At 43.6% G+C, this 15582-nt stretch overlaps 1 protein-coding gene across 4 annotated transcripts in view; it reads left to right on the top strand.

The window, feature by feature from the left end:
• Positions 1–15582, top strand: part of DOCK1 (dedicator of cytokinesis 1) — a 272498-nt gene that overhangs the window by 154298 nt on the left and 102618 nt on the right. For 3 of the 4 annotated variants that reach the window (XM_053983755.1, XM_053983754.1, XM_053983756.1), the window contains exon 29: positions 1913–2007. In XM_053983755.1, coding sequence (XP_053839730.1) covers positions 1913–2007 — 95 coding nt within the window. Of the gene's footprint in view, positions 1–1912; positions 2008–13353; positions 13853–15582 lie in introns of those variants that run through there. The other variant, XM_053983757.1, reaches the window with a different exon arrangement.

The following is a 15582-nucleotide window of genomic DNA, read 5'->3' as shown; positions in this document are numbered from 1 at the left end:
AACATTTACCAGGGCTTGGAGGGACAGGACACAGGGAATGGCTTCCCACTGCCAGAGGCAGGGATGGATGGGATAGTGGGAAGGAATTCCTGGCTGGGAGGGTGGGCAGGCCCTGGCACAGGGTGCCCAGAGAAGCTGTCAGCTGGTCAAAATCAGCTGGGTTGCCTCGGTTGGTTTCAGTCACACAAACCCATCCGAGCTCTTTTTCCCTGATTCCAGTGGGGGATGTTTGCACAAAGTGCTTTTTTTGCAGCAATATTTGGGAAGTGAGGACCTCCAGCAGAAAGATGGGGATCAGGAAGGATCAGCCTGGAGAGGAGAAGGCTCCAGGGAGAGCTCAGAGCCCTGCCAGGGCCTGAAGGGGCTCCAGGAGCACTGGAGAGGGACTGGGAACAAGGCATGGAGGGACAGGACACAGGGAATGGCTTTAAACTAACAATAGACAAGGATGGATGGGATATTGGGAAGGAATTGTTCCCTGGGAGGGTGGGCAGGAGCTGGGGTGGAATTCCCAGAACAGCTGTGGCTGCCCCTGGATCCCTGGCACTGCCCAAGGCCAGGCTGGGGCTTGGAGCAGCCTGGCACAGTGGAAGGTGTGGAATGAGATGGGCTTTAAGGTGCTCCCACCCAAACCAGTCAGGGATTCTGGGGTTCTTGATCTCCAAGCCGTGTCCTCAGGATCTCTGCAGCTCCCCACATCCACTGGGAATTTGTGAGCCAGGTAAACATTTGAACAGAGCAGTGGATTAAAAGATAAATCTGCTGGAGATCCTGGCTCTCAGAGCTGAAGAAAGACTGATGAGAGCAGGGACTTCAGATTGGTTTCTCACTGAAAAGGTTACACTGAAACCAGTCTTAGTTAAAAGTCCAGTCGATGGAACATATTGGGGATTTTTTTTTTGTAGGCATTTGACATTTTAAAGATAGACCAGATAAATACCATTGCTGAGAAACTGTATCAAAGGGAAGATATTCTAACCTTGGAATAAAAGTTCATTTTTATCTCTGTGTGAAGTGGATCAAGGACTTTCTGCATTAAGTTCTCTTTTCCTCTTTATCTTTCTCGCAGCATTTGATATTGCTGAAATTGTTAGATAGCAATTACAGATTCCCAAATTGTAGGAGATAATTTACATTGTAAAGTACACAAAGTTTCTGGTCCAAAGAACTGTGTGTTTATAGCTGCGTGGAAATAAATTGGTTTATTTTATGCTGTTAAATTAACTGTTCTTGGGCAGCTTTTCACTTGCAGAAGCAATTCCTGCTGCTCCCTTTAGGGAGGGTCCCTCCCAATTTTGGGATGTCCAAACCATTTCTGTCCTCTTCCCCAGGGGAGGTGATGATTTGAGCTGGAACATGTTTTTATTTTAATACATAAATAATCTCCATTTCTGGAGAATATCCATGAAGGGAGGGATTATTCACCACCTGGCTGCAGGAAGTATTTTTACTGCAATCCTAAGAGTTAAATAAATGTTCAACTTGGTTTTTTTTTTCCGCTTTCCGTGAACCAATGTGCTTTTATCAACTTCCCAAGAGTGTATCATGACAGCTGTGTCACAAACAATGGAGGAACTGGAAGGTTTTGTCCATAGTATGAGAAAAAAGATGGTTTTTCCAGCAGAAACTCCTTCTGGATAACTGGTGAACCAGTGCTTGGCCTTGATGAATCCCATGGGTTGCTTAAATGTGGGATTTCTGTTGTTATAATTTTCGAAATGGAATTATTGTAGTATTTATGGGCATCATGTATAAATGTGCTTGAGTAGGATTTCGGTGTGTTTTTAATGAAAAACAGCTTTTGGAGGAAGCAGAACACAAAAGACCCCGTGGGAGTTCAGCCATCAATAACTGCCACCATCCCTGGGCGCTTCTTGGTCCGATCGTCTCCAAATATTATCTCTTCCTTTAGGATTTCCTGATGGAGACATTCATCATGTTCAAGAACCTCATTGGGAAGAACGTCTACCCCTTCGACTGGGTGATCATGAACATGATGCAGAACAAGTGAGTACAGAGGGAAAAGCTCCGGAGCTCTCCCGAGCCGGCGGCTCCGGCGCGGCTCCGGCACAGCTCCGGGGTTGCTTGGAAACAGCAGCTGCAGCCAGCCTGCCCTGCCTTCTCCTCCTTCTCTCAAGCAAAGAATTAATGAAAAATTGCCTCTGGAGGGGCGTTGTAGTGGCCTGGTTTAGGGCTCTTGGAGTCCACCTAAAATTAAGGGTGGCGTCACTCTGAGAACCTGGATTTTGGAGCTAACTGCAGGTGCAGTAAAATCCTACCCATATCTTTTAAGTAATTCAGTTTATTCTTTGGAGGGTGAATTGCATGTTTTGCACATGACCTCAAATTAGGTGGTGTTGCATGGAGTTGTATGTCCAAAGAATTAAGGAAGCTTTTAAATCCAAATTCCATCACCCTAGTAATGTAGAGAGAGGCTGAAAATGTTCCTAATGCTCATTTTTTTCCCCAATAATTGCAGTTCTGTCATTATTTAGCATTCCTTTGTGCAGTGTTTTATGCTGGTGACATTTTATTAAGTGTGTCAAATGCTTTTATGTGTACTGAGATGAAAGTATAAGGGGAAAAACATTATATTTACCAGTTGCCTGGAGAAATCTCTTCTGCATTTACTGGAAGCTACCATGGCTGTAAAGTTGTCAGCGTTTCCTTATATAAAATCCTGAACCACAGCTCCTGCTCTCCTTATAAAAATGCACCATAACTTTAATCTTGGCTTCTGAAGTCTCCTTAACTCCCTAATAAAATCTGTTCTGAATAAATAGGAGTCAGGAGATTGAGCCATCTTTGGGTTCTTCCTGCTGGTTTGGAATGCTTGAGAAGCACCTGGTGTTTGAAATAAGGAGCGCTTTGAGAGCTGATGAGGAACTTCTGAAGCTCTTTGGATTTATTTATTTTTTTATTAATTTTGAAAGTGGTTTTGCTTCAGCAACTCCGAGTGCCTTGGGAGCTGTGTTGGAGGTGTTGGGAAATCCTCCCAGTGTGTGTTACCTGTGAACAGAACTCTGGGGTTCCTGAAGTTTGGGAGAGATTGAAACAGGATTGGGAAGGTTTGTGTTTGGACATTCTTAATGCTTTGACTGGCATTTCTAAGTGGAGACAGGACAATTACAGTGTGGCCAATATTGCAGGGAGTGTTCCTTGTGTCAGCCCAGCACAGGAGGGACAAGGAGCTCATGGACAGGGTCCAGAGGAGGCCACGGAGCTGCTCCAGGGCTGGAGCCAGGCTGGGAGAGCTGGGGGTGCCTCCTGGAGAGGAGAAGCTCCAGGGAGAGCTCAGAGCCCCTGGCAGGGCCTGAAGGGGCTCCAGGAGAGCTGGAGAGGGACTGGGGACAATGGAGAGAGGAGGACACAGGGAATGGCTTCCCTCTGCCAGAGGGCAGGGCTGGATGGGATACTGGGAATTGGGAATTGTTCCCTGGCAAGGTGGGCAGGAGCTGGGATGGAATTCCCAAAGCAGCCCCTGGATCTTTGGCAGTGTCCAAGGCCAGGTTGGACATTGGGACTTGGAGCAGCCTGGGACAGTGGGAGGTGTCCCTGCCATGGCAGGGCTGGCACTGGGTGGGATTTAAGGTCCCTTCCAACCCAAACCAGTCTGGAATTGTGTTCTCTTCACGTTACTTCCAGGTGACCTCTCAGTGTTCACTTGGGTAGGGATTTCACCTTGGGTTTTATTTGGCACTGTGAATTTCTGGCCAAACAAATGAAAGAGCAAAGGTACAAAAAGAACCTTTCCCTGCCCGTGTTTTTTTCCTTAAAGCACAAAGGGATCCTTCCCCCACGCAGTTCCTCATGGAAAATTTGGAGCAATACAAAGCACGATGGTTCACAGTTAGGGCAGAGACTTGGAATTTTTATCCTTAAAAATAGTCTTGTCTTTATCCCATGCTGAACATGAAGTCCTGAGGAAGCAGAAATGGGATGTGTTGATGAGCTTTGATTCTTCCTGACTCGCCTCAGTGCCTGTAGAGTATCTGAGTAGTATTTAAAGTTAAAAACAAAAACATTTCCCAGTCTTTTTGGTGTTGAAGAGTATCCTCAGATGTCCTAAGAGGGGTTGTTCATCCCTAATTCCCTCATTCTTTCATTCCCATTGCACCAGCTCCTTTGGAAATTCTTCTCAATTGATTTCCGTGCTTTTCATTTTTCCTGTTGGAGTTAACGTGGTTTCCAAGCCCAGAAAGCTGCATTGTAAAATACCTTGTTTTGTCCATCTGCTCCATTTATTTCCACCCTTATAAAGTTTTATTGAAGAAAACCAGATGAAATTTAAGAACAAATTTTGTCTTTCAAAGCTGTGGCATCCCCTCCATAGAAATAACTCCAAATGTGCAATTTTGTGTCGTTTCTGAAAGCACCTCCTTGGGCAGTTTCTGTGCCATGATCCAAATCAAGGGAACTAAATTTTAAATGTATCCATAATTTCATTTGTTTCCTGCATGGAATGTATCTGGTAGTGTGAAACAATGGGAAAAGGAATAAAAATAGCTGGAAAATTGAGTGCTAATTCCTCTTTTAGACCAATCCTTTAGGAGGTTTCTCCTAAAGCTCATCTCCATGCAGTGCTTTGCTTCCAGATTAAAATACTCTGGGTTAAGCAGTGGCTTCAAATATTCTGGATGAGATAAAATTTGTAGCCATGGGGGAAGAGGGGAAATGAAGAAATGCATGTGAATGACTGGATTACAGGAAATATTTGCAAATGTAACTTTAGTTCAAATTTAGTATTCTATTTTTTGACTTTCACCAGTGGGATAAATACATATACATATATATATATATATATATATATATTTTATATATATATTATATATAGAAAAATTCTGCACACGCATTAATAGTGACAGAAATTACTCTGAAAACTTTGCCTGTCTCTTTTTGGTCATGAAAACATCAGGGTCCTCTCTCTTTCCTACCTCCCAGTACTGCTGTGCCAGGCTCAGGATCTCATCCCAAATTCAGGATCACATCCCAAATTCAGGATCACATCCCAAGTTCAGGATCTCATCCCAAATTCAGGATGTTCCAACACCTCAGGGAGCCACGCTGTGTTCCCACCTTGTGCCAAAATGAACACAAGAAATCTTCATACCTAACAAGAGAATTCGTCCTTTTTATGTAAAATACTTTATTTACCGACTTGTCGAGTGTAGTAAAATTCTCATTTTAGCAAAGCAATTTGTTGATTCAGAGCCCAAGTTTTGGTGTTACCATTTGGTGGAATTGCCACCAGTGTCTTTAAGGGGGCATTGGTTTGCAGGTGGCTGATCAGCATTTTGGGGGTAAAAGAATTCATTTTGGGGGTAAAAGAAGAGAATATTCAAACTGATGCAGTGGCTTTTCGTTTCACTTCTAAATTTTGGTCCAGATCAGCCCCTGGTTTACTGTAAGCAACAATATCCAAGGAAAGGAGATGGAAAAAACCACTGAGGGATGAGAGAGATGGATAAGGGACCATTAAATGCACTTTTGAAACAGCTCCTTGTAAGGAGGAGCTGGAAATGTCTTATAATTCCTTTTAGGATACTTGTCCACCTTGAAATTCCAGCTGTTGTAGGGTTTCTCTGTGCCCACATTTTCAGGAAATTCAAGCCATAATATCTGTATTTAACAGTTGTAAGCAATCAGGGAGTTTTCCTGTGTTTCTGGATAGGGCTGGGAAGTGCTTTGGAGGCAGATTCTTCATTCCAGGCATCTCCAGGAAAGCACACACGAGGAGATGGAGCTGTAAAAGCAGTTCCAAAAAAAAGGCAGGGATTTTGTGATTTTTGTCTTGTTTCCATTTCCCCCATCGAAACCATGTTTCAAAATGATTCCGAAATGTTTTAGAAATTGTTTTTAACTTTTGTCAGAAGCTGACAAGCTAAACTTAGGTTCCTCCTAAACACATAACTCAGAACATGAAAGCAATTCCTCCCTACGGTTCCGTAAATGAAAATAATTTAGTCTTTGGTCTTACTTTTGGCATTTGAGACAATTCAGTTCCTTTGGTAAGACCTTATGATATATTAATTTGTAGCTGCTACTTTCATCTGCAGCTGTGCCAGTGGAAACTGAGTTGCCTATGAAAAAGGAATTTGATGTTTGCTGTTCTATTTTTTGTTTCTAATGTCCACATTTACATAAAATACCTGTTTGTTTTGCCTTTTGAAGTCGGAGAGAAAGGGATGAGATGCTCTCAGTGAAAATGAGGTTTCTTGTCTGTGTTGGTTTTTTTTTTCCAGAGGAAATAGAGCTGGCCTGGGGAGGGAATCTGGAGGGTGTTACCTGTTGTGTCAGGGAGGGTTAGGTTGGATATCAGGAGAAGATTCTTCCCAAAGGATGGTTGGGCACTGGAAAAGCTCCTCAGGGAATTATCACAGCCCCAAACTCTGCTCAGCAGCAACAGAAATATTCCTGTATTCTGCCCCCTGTTCCCAGCAGAAATCCAAACCACCACCCCACACCTTCTGTGAAGAAAATGCCCTCAACCCCACCCAACCAGCCCACCAGCCCAGAATCTCGATGAATTTTCTGTGTGAAAAGCCCCAAAAAAAAGCCTTTCAAAGAGGAGGACAAAGGAAGGGGGAGCCGCTCCGGATAAACATGTCCTGGAATGTTTATTTTTGGAGCTTCCAGGGAAATGTAGGCAGTTCTGCTGCCTGGTTGTCATAGCAGTACCTGTCAGATCTGTGCTGTGCTCTCAGAATTACCTCCAGTGATGTTTGTGACCATCCATCAGCAGTGGGCAAACCCTGACGTGCGTCAGGAGCCGCAGCAACTTCTGCGCAGCTCGGGACCTTCGCAAGCGGCCTCTGAGTTTATCCTCCCTGACAAGTCACCCAAAGCCACGCTAAAATCTGGGTTTAGCTTATGGAAATTCAGCTTAATGGTGATATTGTGCTGGGTTTGAGGCAAACAAAAGCAGGATGGTTTTAATAAATGTATGAAAATAGGCTCTTTGCACTTACATAATTGACCAGTCAAGTTGCATCCATCAGATGAGTGCAAGTGCAAAAGCTCTGATTTAAAATCCATCCTGAGCTCCTGCAGGATGAGGGGTAGTTTTCATAACAGGGGAAAAAAGGCCAGAAGGATGGCAAAGATTCTGGATTGCAAACTACAGGAAAAGCAGGGCACCCCAGTTTCACAGCCTATCAGGTGTTACTAAATCTTTGGGATTGGGGTGGAGGGAGCAGAAAAAAGTTTTAAAAATCATCACTTCATTTCCCAAATCCCTTTGCGGGTTCAAGCCTGTGTTAATTCCATGTTCAAAGACATTATTCATGGCCTTAAATTGCTCCAGGGGAGATTTAGATTGGAGATTAGGGAAAACTCTTTCATGGAAAGGGTTGTCATGCAATCCCCTCTGGAAGTGTTCCAAAAACATCTGGAATAAGGTGAGTTGAAGGTTGGACTCAATGACCTTAAAGGTTTTTTACCAACCTTAAAAGGTTTTAAAGTTTTTTTTTGCCAACCTTAACCACTCAATTTTATGATTAGTGGATGATACTTGAAAATCCAAGTTTATAACTGGGGCCCTGATCACTTAAAGATTTCTTCAATATATGTTTCAGTGGAATAGTTTGCATTTCCAAATTGCAATTGGGATGAAGGAAGTGTTTGAAATGCAATTATGTTTTAGGAGGCCAAGGGGTGCATTGTTTCAAGAAGAGTTTGAACAGTACAAAAAGCTTGGATTAGAAGGAATTGCTGCTACTTTTCCTGACTATTAATGCATTTCCTACAGGACTCTGTGCTTACTTAGAAAGTTTAAGAGTCCAGACATGCAGCTTGAACAATCGAATAATTTAATTCAGGGCTGGAACGCAATAAGACTTCAAATGGGAGCAATTTTGTTTTTCTTTAGTGCTGAATATTTCTCTGTATAGAAAAACCTCCCACTATTTCCCATGTATAGAGCGAGGATAACAATTTTCAAAGCTTGGAACTTCCTTAGGAACCAGCTCTCAAAATGAACTCGTGTGCCCCAAAGTTTGCTCTTCATCTGGGAATAAAAGACACAAATGCACATTGATAAATCATCTAAAATTTCAGTACATGGAGGGATTCTTTTTGCTGCCCATAAAACCTCATTGCATAATGTACTGACCTTTTCAGGAAAGACCTTGCAGGATTTTTGCTTTAGCATTGTACCTGTCAAATTAACTGCACCTGGGAGGAAAATGAATATACTGGGCTGTGTTTGAAATAATAACAGGGTATTTTCTTATTCAAAGAGCTGAGGTTCCTTGAAGGAATATTCTTCAGCAGGTGCTCTTTTCCCTTGATGGTTTCTACCCCAGAGCAGGTGGTTTTCTCCCAGCCTTGGAAGTTAGAAATGCCCCTGGCATTGGTGGAATATTGATAATGGTGTGGTTGTGAGAACTGATGAGCAGTTGGGGCAGCCCTCTGGATTTCATGATCTGGTTTTCTCCTTAATTTCTGCAATCTCTGATCATTTGTGCTGGAAAAGTCATGGAAGGAGAGCAGGGTTAGATGGGATTTGGGGAAGGGGTTGTTCCCTGGGAGGGTGGTGAGGGGCTGGGATGGAATTCCCAGAGCAGCTCTGGCTGCCCCTGGATCCCTGGCAGTGCCCAAAGCCAGGATGGATGGGGCTTGGGGCAGCCTGGGACAGTTGAAGGTGTCCCTGCCCGTGGCAGGGGTGGGAATGGGATGGGATTTAAAGTCTTCCCAACCCAAACCAGTCTGGGATTCTGAGGAGCACCCAGTGAAGCTGCCAATGTTGAGATGTGGGTGTGAGGTGTCCCAGCTCTCCCAAACCCATCTGCTCCTTTTTTGAGCACTCCTTCCATCTATTTGGGTCATGATTAATCCCTCCTGGGGTCTAGAGGTGGAATAATGATTTCCAGCACTAAAATAATTACCTTGTTGGTCATAATTGTATTTTCTTAATTATGGTTTCCGTGTGTTCGGAGCCATCTTGGGTTTTTGGGAAGATTTCCTGCAGCAAGGTGGTCTTGGGCTGGTGACCTTGTCCAACATCCACTGTGATGCTGCTGTTTTCTGGATTTTATTATTGTGCTTCCCTTGACAAAGACATTTTCCTGTCCCTAAAGGTGGGTGGGATTTGGTGTCCTGCCAGGAATGGAGATCTTGGAGCCATGGCAGCCTTATAAAACCAGGAGAAGGCTGTTGCAGGTTCTCTTCATCCTAAAGCACAACTTGCTTTTAACTTTGCTTCCAAAATACCACTGTGGAGCATTAGCTCCACTTTTATTGCTCAGCAGCAACCCCGTGACACTTCAACTTCGTTTTGCTGCAAGAAAATTCCAGTGACTTGGAAGCAAAGAACTGTGTGTTAGGGAACAGCTCTTCCTGCACGAGGAAGAAGAACAGAGGAATAAAATGATCCCAACTGCTGCTGTTCTTGAGTTCAAGGGGAAAAAGGTGAACAAAGGATTTTTTGGAGATTTGTTTTTTCATCTTTTTTTGTGTTAAAAAAAAAGACATTTTTGCTGGTTTTGGCAGCTTGCAAAGTTTTAGGTGGTGAGGCAGCGCTGAGATTCAGACCTGGAAAATTCCTGAGCATGAGCTGGTTGTCCTCCTTGGAGTGGGGACAAATTGAATCCCTTCAAAACCTTTTGAATGCTCTGTGTGTCTTACAAAGCTGAGGAACATCAAGGAATCCGTGGGTTTCTCATAGAATTGTTGAGGTTGGGGAAGAGCTCTGAGGTCAGAGTCCAGCATCAACCCAGCAGCATCACCTCATCCCCAAATGATACATCCACATATTTTCTGAACATTTCCAGGAATGGGGTCTCCACCACTGCCCTGCTGGCCAGCCCTTTCCATGAAGACATTTTCTCTTAATATCCAACCTAAACTTGAGGCTGTTTCCTGTCATCCTGTCACTATTCTTTAGGATAATCTTCCATCCAGGGGACATCCCATGTTACTGCTGTGGGTTTTCCATGGGTTTTTCACAGGGAATCACAGGTAGGAGTGGCTACTCTCCCAAACACCAGTTTGTCCCCTGGTGTATTTTACCTGCTCTAAAGTCAGGAGCAGTTAAGAGGCACCTCCCAGTCTGTCAATTCCCAGACTGGCTAAGAAATGGGATATTTTAAGGAAAATAGAGCACAGGATCTTCACACAGCCGAGTGAAAGAGGCAGCGTAGCTCAACTGCTACCCTAAGAAAATGCAAGAGAATGTTGAAAATGTCTTTTTTTGTTCCTAACTTTTTGGAACCATCACCCACAGGATGCTGTGGATGTCTGGTTTCCTTTGTTTTTAATGAGATCCTTGGAAAGCCAACTCATTTTTTTGGCTACTTGCCCTCTTTTTTTTTTCCCAACTTGCATCTTGACAGTGTTGAGAACTGCTGGGTCTAACACATTGTTTTGGAAGAAAGCTGTAAGAGGTTATTAGCCTGTGTGTCGTGGTAATTCTCTGCTAGGAGCTGACTGAGACCTGAAGAAGCCTTGCCAAAGTAATTTCAAATGGAACACAATGATTCCAATATTATTCTCCCTTCTGGAATCTAAACCTGGGTTGACATTAAGGTACTTTGGGATGACTGTACTCAGAAGATTTTAGCAGCCAATCTCTTTATCAGTTTGGGTTTTATGATATTTTTTTATCAAATTAAGCAAGAAGAATTCAATATATTGTGCCATAAATGATGATAATAATGTTGTTACATGTTTTTGGTTTTTTGCTTTGTGCTCTAATTACTTCAGGAGTAGCAGAAACCCTTGGCAGGTTACATTTCCTCAGACAGATCCTTAGTGTAAACCTTCCTTTAATTTAAAGTTTTCTTACAATTTCCTAATTACAACTAAAAAAAAACCTTAACTGTCATTTTAAATTTTACATTTTATCTTGTGATTCTAATGTTCTTTTCTCCACTGCTGCCTGAACCCACTCCAGAGGCCCTGGTGAGTAGATACTCAAAGTTTAGATCTCTCTAAGATGAGCTCATGAACATTTGAATTCACATTATTTTACCAGTGTGGGTGTTTGGGATGAAGCTGCATCCAAGTATTTTATTTCTCATTTCATGGAGCTTTGGGGACTTTTCCAGCTTTATTCTGCTTTTCCTGGCTCCTCACATCCAGTTTTGGTGCCTGCAGCAGCACATTCCTTGGGACCACCCAGAGGAGAATTGCTCTGTAGGTTCCCACAGGAAAAATGATCCCTGGGACACGTGACCAAAACCAAGACTGAGAAGATTATGATGGTGCCCTTTGGTGGTGGGAATCCAAAGACCATGGAGCATCCTGGTGGCACGTGGGGACACGGGTCCGTGGTGGCTTTGGAATGCCAGGTTGGACCTGATGATCTTAGAAGGCTTTTCCAACCTAAATAATCCCATGAGTCTGTGGTGGAAGGGAAGAGCATTCTACCTTAGCACCCAAACCCACCTGGATGTGGTATTGCAGTTATTAATTGGAATTCTGGCGCCCTGAGTGCTCATTTTGTGCACACTGAACCCCCCAGGAAGGGTGTCCACGTCACAGCCCCAAATATGAACATTCTGGGATGTTTTTAGCACAGGATGTAAGGCATGAACACGATGTGGGAACACTTGGTGCTTATAAAAGCAGCAGAGTGAAGGAGCTAATTAAATAAAGCTGAAGGTGTTAAATCCCAAAGCAGGGCTCCATTTTTACCAAGTCAAAGCTAACACCACGTGATGTTTATTTTTAACAGGCAAGTGTAGCAACTTTCACTTTGAATCATTCTTTTTCCACATCAGCATCCTTTGAGTTACTACCATTGCCCAGTTCAAAATACCCAGGGAGTGAAGGATGGGCTGCTTTTTCACACTTGGGGTTTATTCATCTTCTCCAGTATTGTAAAAAAACCCCAATATTTCAGTCTTGAAAAGTAACAAAAAACGGTTGGTTGGATATTATTTTCAGGCTTAAATGCATTTTTGGCTGTTAGTGTGAAATTCAGATTTCTGTAGTGAGCTTTGCACCGAGATTCTGTGGGCTTGACCATCAGTGAGTGACTTCAGGATTTTCAGCACTTGGAGCAGCTTGACTAAACAGAGATATTGTACATATTATAAAATAGTACTTTGCTTTTAATGTATTTTTTTTTTAATGATTCACAGGAGTAGTGTCCAGCCCAGTTATTAATTGAATACTATTTGGGTAAAATATGCCTAAAACCCTGCTTGCTCTTACCTTGCCAACGTGTTCCTTTTCTGAATTTTCATCTTGTTCAAGGACCGACAATGGTGCAGCATTTTGGCTTCTGAGAGCAGCAGCCTTGATGTTTAAAAAGCCAGCGAGGCCTTTTCTGGGGTTATTAAATTTTAGGATGAGAAATATTTCATGAACATATTCTAGAAAACAAGCTTTTACAGTTGGAGTATGAGGAAGCACAGCCACTATAGGAAGAACTGGAGTTTTGTTTTTTTTTTTAAAAAGAAGGAAATTATTCATGCTCTGACATAACAGATAGGTGATTGTAGGGCAGGAAGAGTTTAAAGCATATTTAGCAAGAAAAGAGGTGTCAGATCATTGGCTATCACCAGTTTGAAGGTTTATATCACTGAATATAAGCACTGAAAAGTTATCTTCTCTCTCTCAGTGCATTGCAGGCAGAGCTTGAGCTCAGCCCTTCTTGATGGATGTTTCTCCTTTTCCATCAGAAGTGTTACAGGAAAGCAGGCACTTGCAGGTAGTAAAACAGAGATATTTCTAGATCTTGGGATGAAGAGGCTGACCTGAGAAGGTAAATTCATGATTTTTTAACATTAACCAAAATGAGAGCATCTTTAGGATACGGGTGATGAATATTGATTATCGATGGTGTTAGGAAATATCCATCCTGAGGCACACACTGTGCCTCGAGTGGCTGAACTTTAAACTTCAGCATGTTTTTCATTTGGGATGTTCAAAGCAATAACATGAAAGATATTAAAAGCAAACCTTTTCCTTCTTTAAATTCCTTGTACATAAACATTCACCAAAGGCCTGTTGAGCTGCAAAGGGAATTTACTGTCAGTCTGTTCAGGGATCTATTTGGATTTGCTCTGCCTGGGACAGGAGCTTTGCTCTCCCAGCTTTTTCAGATTTTTTTTGTCCTGGATGTGTGGGAAGGGCTTCCCCCTGCACCTTCCATTTTCCCCCGAGCCTGTCTGTGTTCCCAGCCTGCATCCAGAGCATCCAGGCACTCTGGAAATGCCTTTGCTGTTCCTGCTCTGACCTTCCCCAGCCCTGCCTGGCTTCAGCTTCCCTAAGCCCTCGCCTGGAGACTGGGGAGGGCACCCACCTGCCCTTTGTGGGAGTTGTTTGCTGCTTGCCAGCAACTCCAGGAAAAGAAAAAAATAACAACGTATGGCTGCTGTAGAAGGTGTGAAAAGTGTAATTTCTCAGGTCACCGTGGTTATCAGTGGCATGAGAAGTTTCTCTCTCTGCAAGTGGCTTCAAGAGAGAAGGAGCTGAAATGGAGCACCTGATCCCTGATCCCGTCTCTGCTCCAATTCCCTTTGGAGCTCCCGGGTGGCAGAGCCACCTGTCCATAACCCACGGCACTCCTGTGGCACGGCATCATGCGCCGGCTCAGTCTGAGAAGATTTGGGTGCTTTAATTGGCTTGGGCACCTCTCTGCTGGCTCAGGTGTCCCCTGGCTGCCTGCAGCTGGTGCAGAGCCAGCGCTAAAGCTCGGCCTGGTGGAAACGTGGGATGCAGGTGCAGCAGCACTTTGGTGGGAATGCACAGGGCAGGAGGAGTCTTTGGGAGCAGGAGCACTGAAATGCGTCACTGCATGGCGGAGTCAGCTTATCCTCAAAAACTCTGGGAACTGAGTCCACCAGATGGGCTCCTGCAGAGTCCTCCTGCAGTGGGATGGATGGGGGATGGATGGATGATGGATGGATGGATGGATGGATGGATGGATGGATGGATGATGGATGGATGGATGGATGGATGGATGGATGATGGATGGATGGATGATGGATGGATGGATGGATGGATGGATGATGGATGGATGATGGATGGATGATGGATGGATGGATGGATGATGGATGGATGGATGGATGATGGATGGATGGATGGATGATGGATGGATGATGGATGGATGATGGATGGATGGATGGATGGATGGATGATGGATGGATGGATGATGAATGGATGGATGGATGATGGATGGATGGATGATGGATGGCTGATGGATGGATAGATGGATGGATAGATGGATGGATGGATGATGGATGGATGGATGGATGGATGGATGATGGATGGATGATGGATGGATGGATGGATGATGGATGGATGATGGATGGCTGATGGATGGATAAGGGATGGATGGATGATGGATGGATGATGGATGGATGGATGGATGGGTGATGGATGGATGATGGATGGATGGATGATGGATGGATGGATGGACGGATGGATGGATGGATGATGGGTGGATGGATGATGGATGGATGGATGGATGATGGATGGATGGCTGATGGCTGGATGGATGATGGATGGATGATGGATGGATGGATGGATGGATGATGGATGGATGATGGATGGATGGATGATGGATGGATGATGGATGGATGGATGGACGGATGGATGGATGGATGATGGGTGGATGGATGATGGATGGATGGATGGATGGATGGATGGATGGATGGATGGATGGACAAACTGCACAGGAAGCAGGGAAGGCTTCAACAGTTGTATCCCCCCTCCCCCCCCCATCCGATGTCGCCCTGGTTATCAAGAGTTTTCTAAAGCCTTCTGAGTTGACACTCTTGTAGAGAACTTTCCCACACAACTTTCTGTAAACAACCTATTGTTTTGCATTCTTTCATAGAGGTGGAGAAATTTGATGTACTGGTAGTTTGTCCAGTGTTTTTGGAGAGGTGGCACGTTCACCCTCCAATCCACTGGCACCTTTTGAGAACTATAAAAGATTGGAGTCAGAGAAAATAAATTAGTCTGTTCATCGTGACCAAAGCTGTGGTGCATTGTTTTTCCTTGTGTCATCTGGTGACAATCCTCCAGTTTTAAATTTAATTTCTTCTTTTCCCATCTTCTATGTGAAAATGTATTTTGGTTCCTGTCACAGTCGGAGGAACAGTGATTCTGTGTTAACAAAAAAATCACCTTTATGACATTCTGTGTTTCTTAATGCTGGAATTTTCCTTCTGAGGGCTCAGGCACTCCCTGGGTTTGTTCTTCTCTGTGTTTAACTGTTAAAATGTAATTACTTTGTATGATTTACCTGTAGCTGGCCTGGTCATGTCTGCACTATGTGAGGTGTAACAGAAGTAGTAAAAAAACAATATATAGGAGAAGATAATGATGATTTTCTGACAGTTCCCTGATAAAAATGTACAAACAGAAACATTTCTGGGATGAATTTCAGTTGCATGTTTGCGTCAGTGAGGTTTTTAAGGGAGGTGTGATACTAGGATGGCTTTGTGAGGATTCACTCTCCTTCCCACACTTGTTGTCTCATGTTCTTCCTTCTGGACTGTTTTGCATCTTCTCATGCAGAAACCACGTTTCATTTTTAAAAATCAAAGTGAAATTGCCAACTGTCAAAACCAAACATGTTGTCTGTAAGTTCTTCTTGAACACAGACTAACTTTTTATTTGTCAGAC

Source organism: Vidua macroura, chromosome 8 (genome assembly GCF_024509145.1).
Source record: "Vidua macroura isolate BioBank_ID:100142 chromosome 8, ASM2450914v1, whole genome shotgun sequence".
Classification (NCBI taxonomy): domain Eukaryota; kingdom Metazoa; phylum Chordata; class Aves; order Passeriformes; family Viduidae; genus Vidua; species Vidua macroura.
Note: the sequence above shows the minus strand (reverse complement) of the source record. Positions and strands in the feature narration are given on the sequence as shown.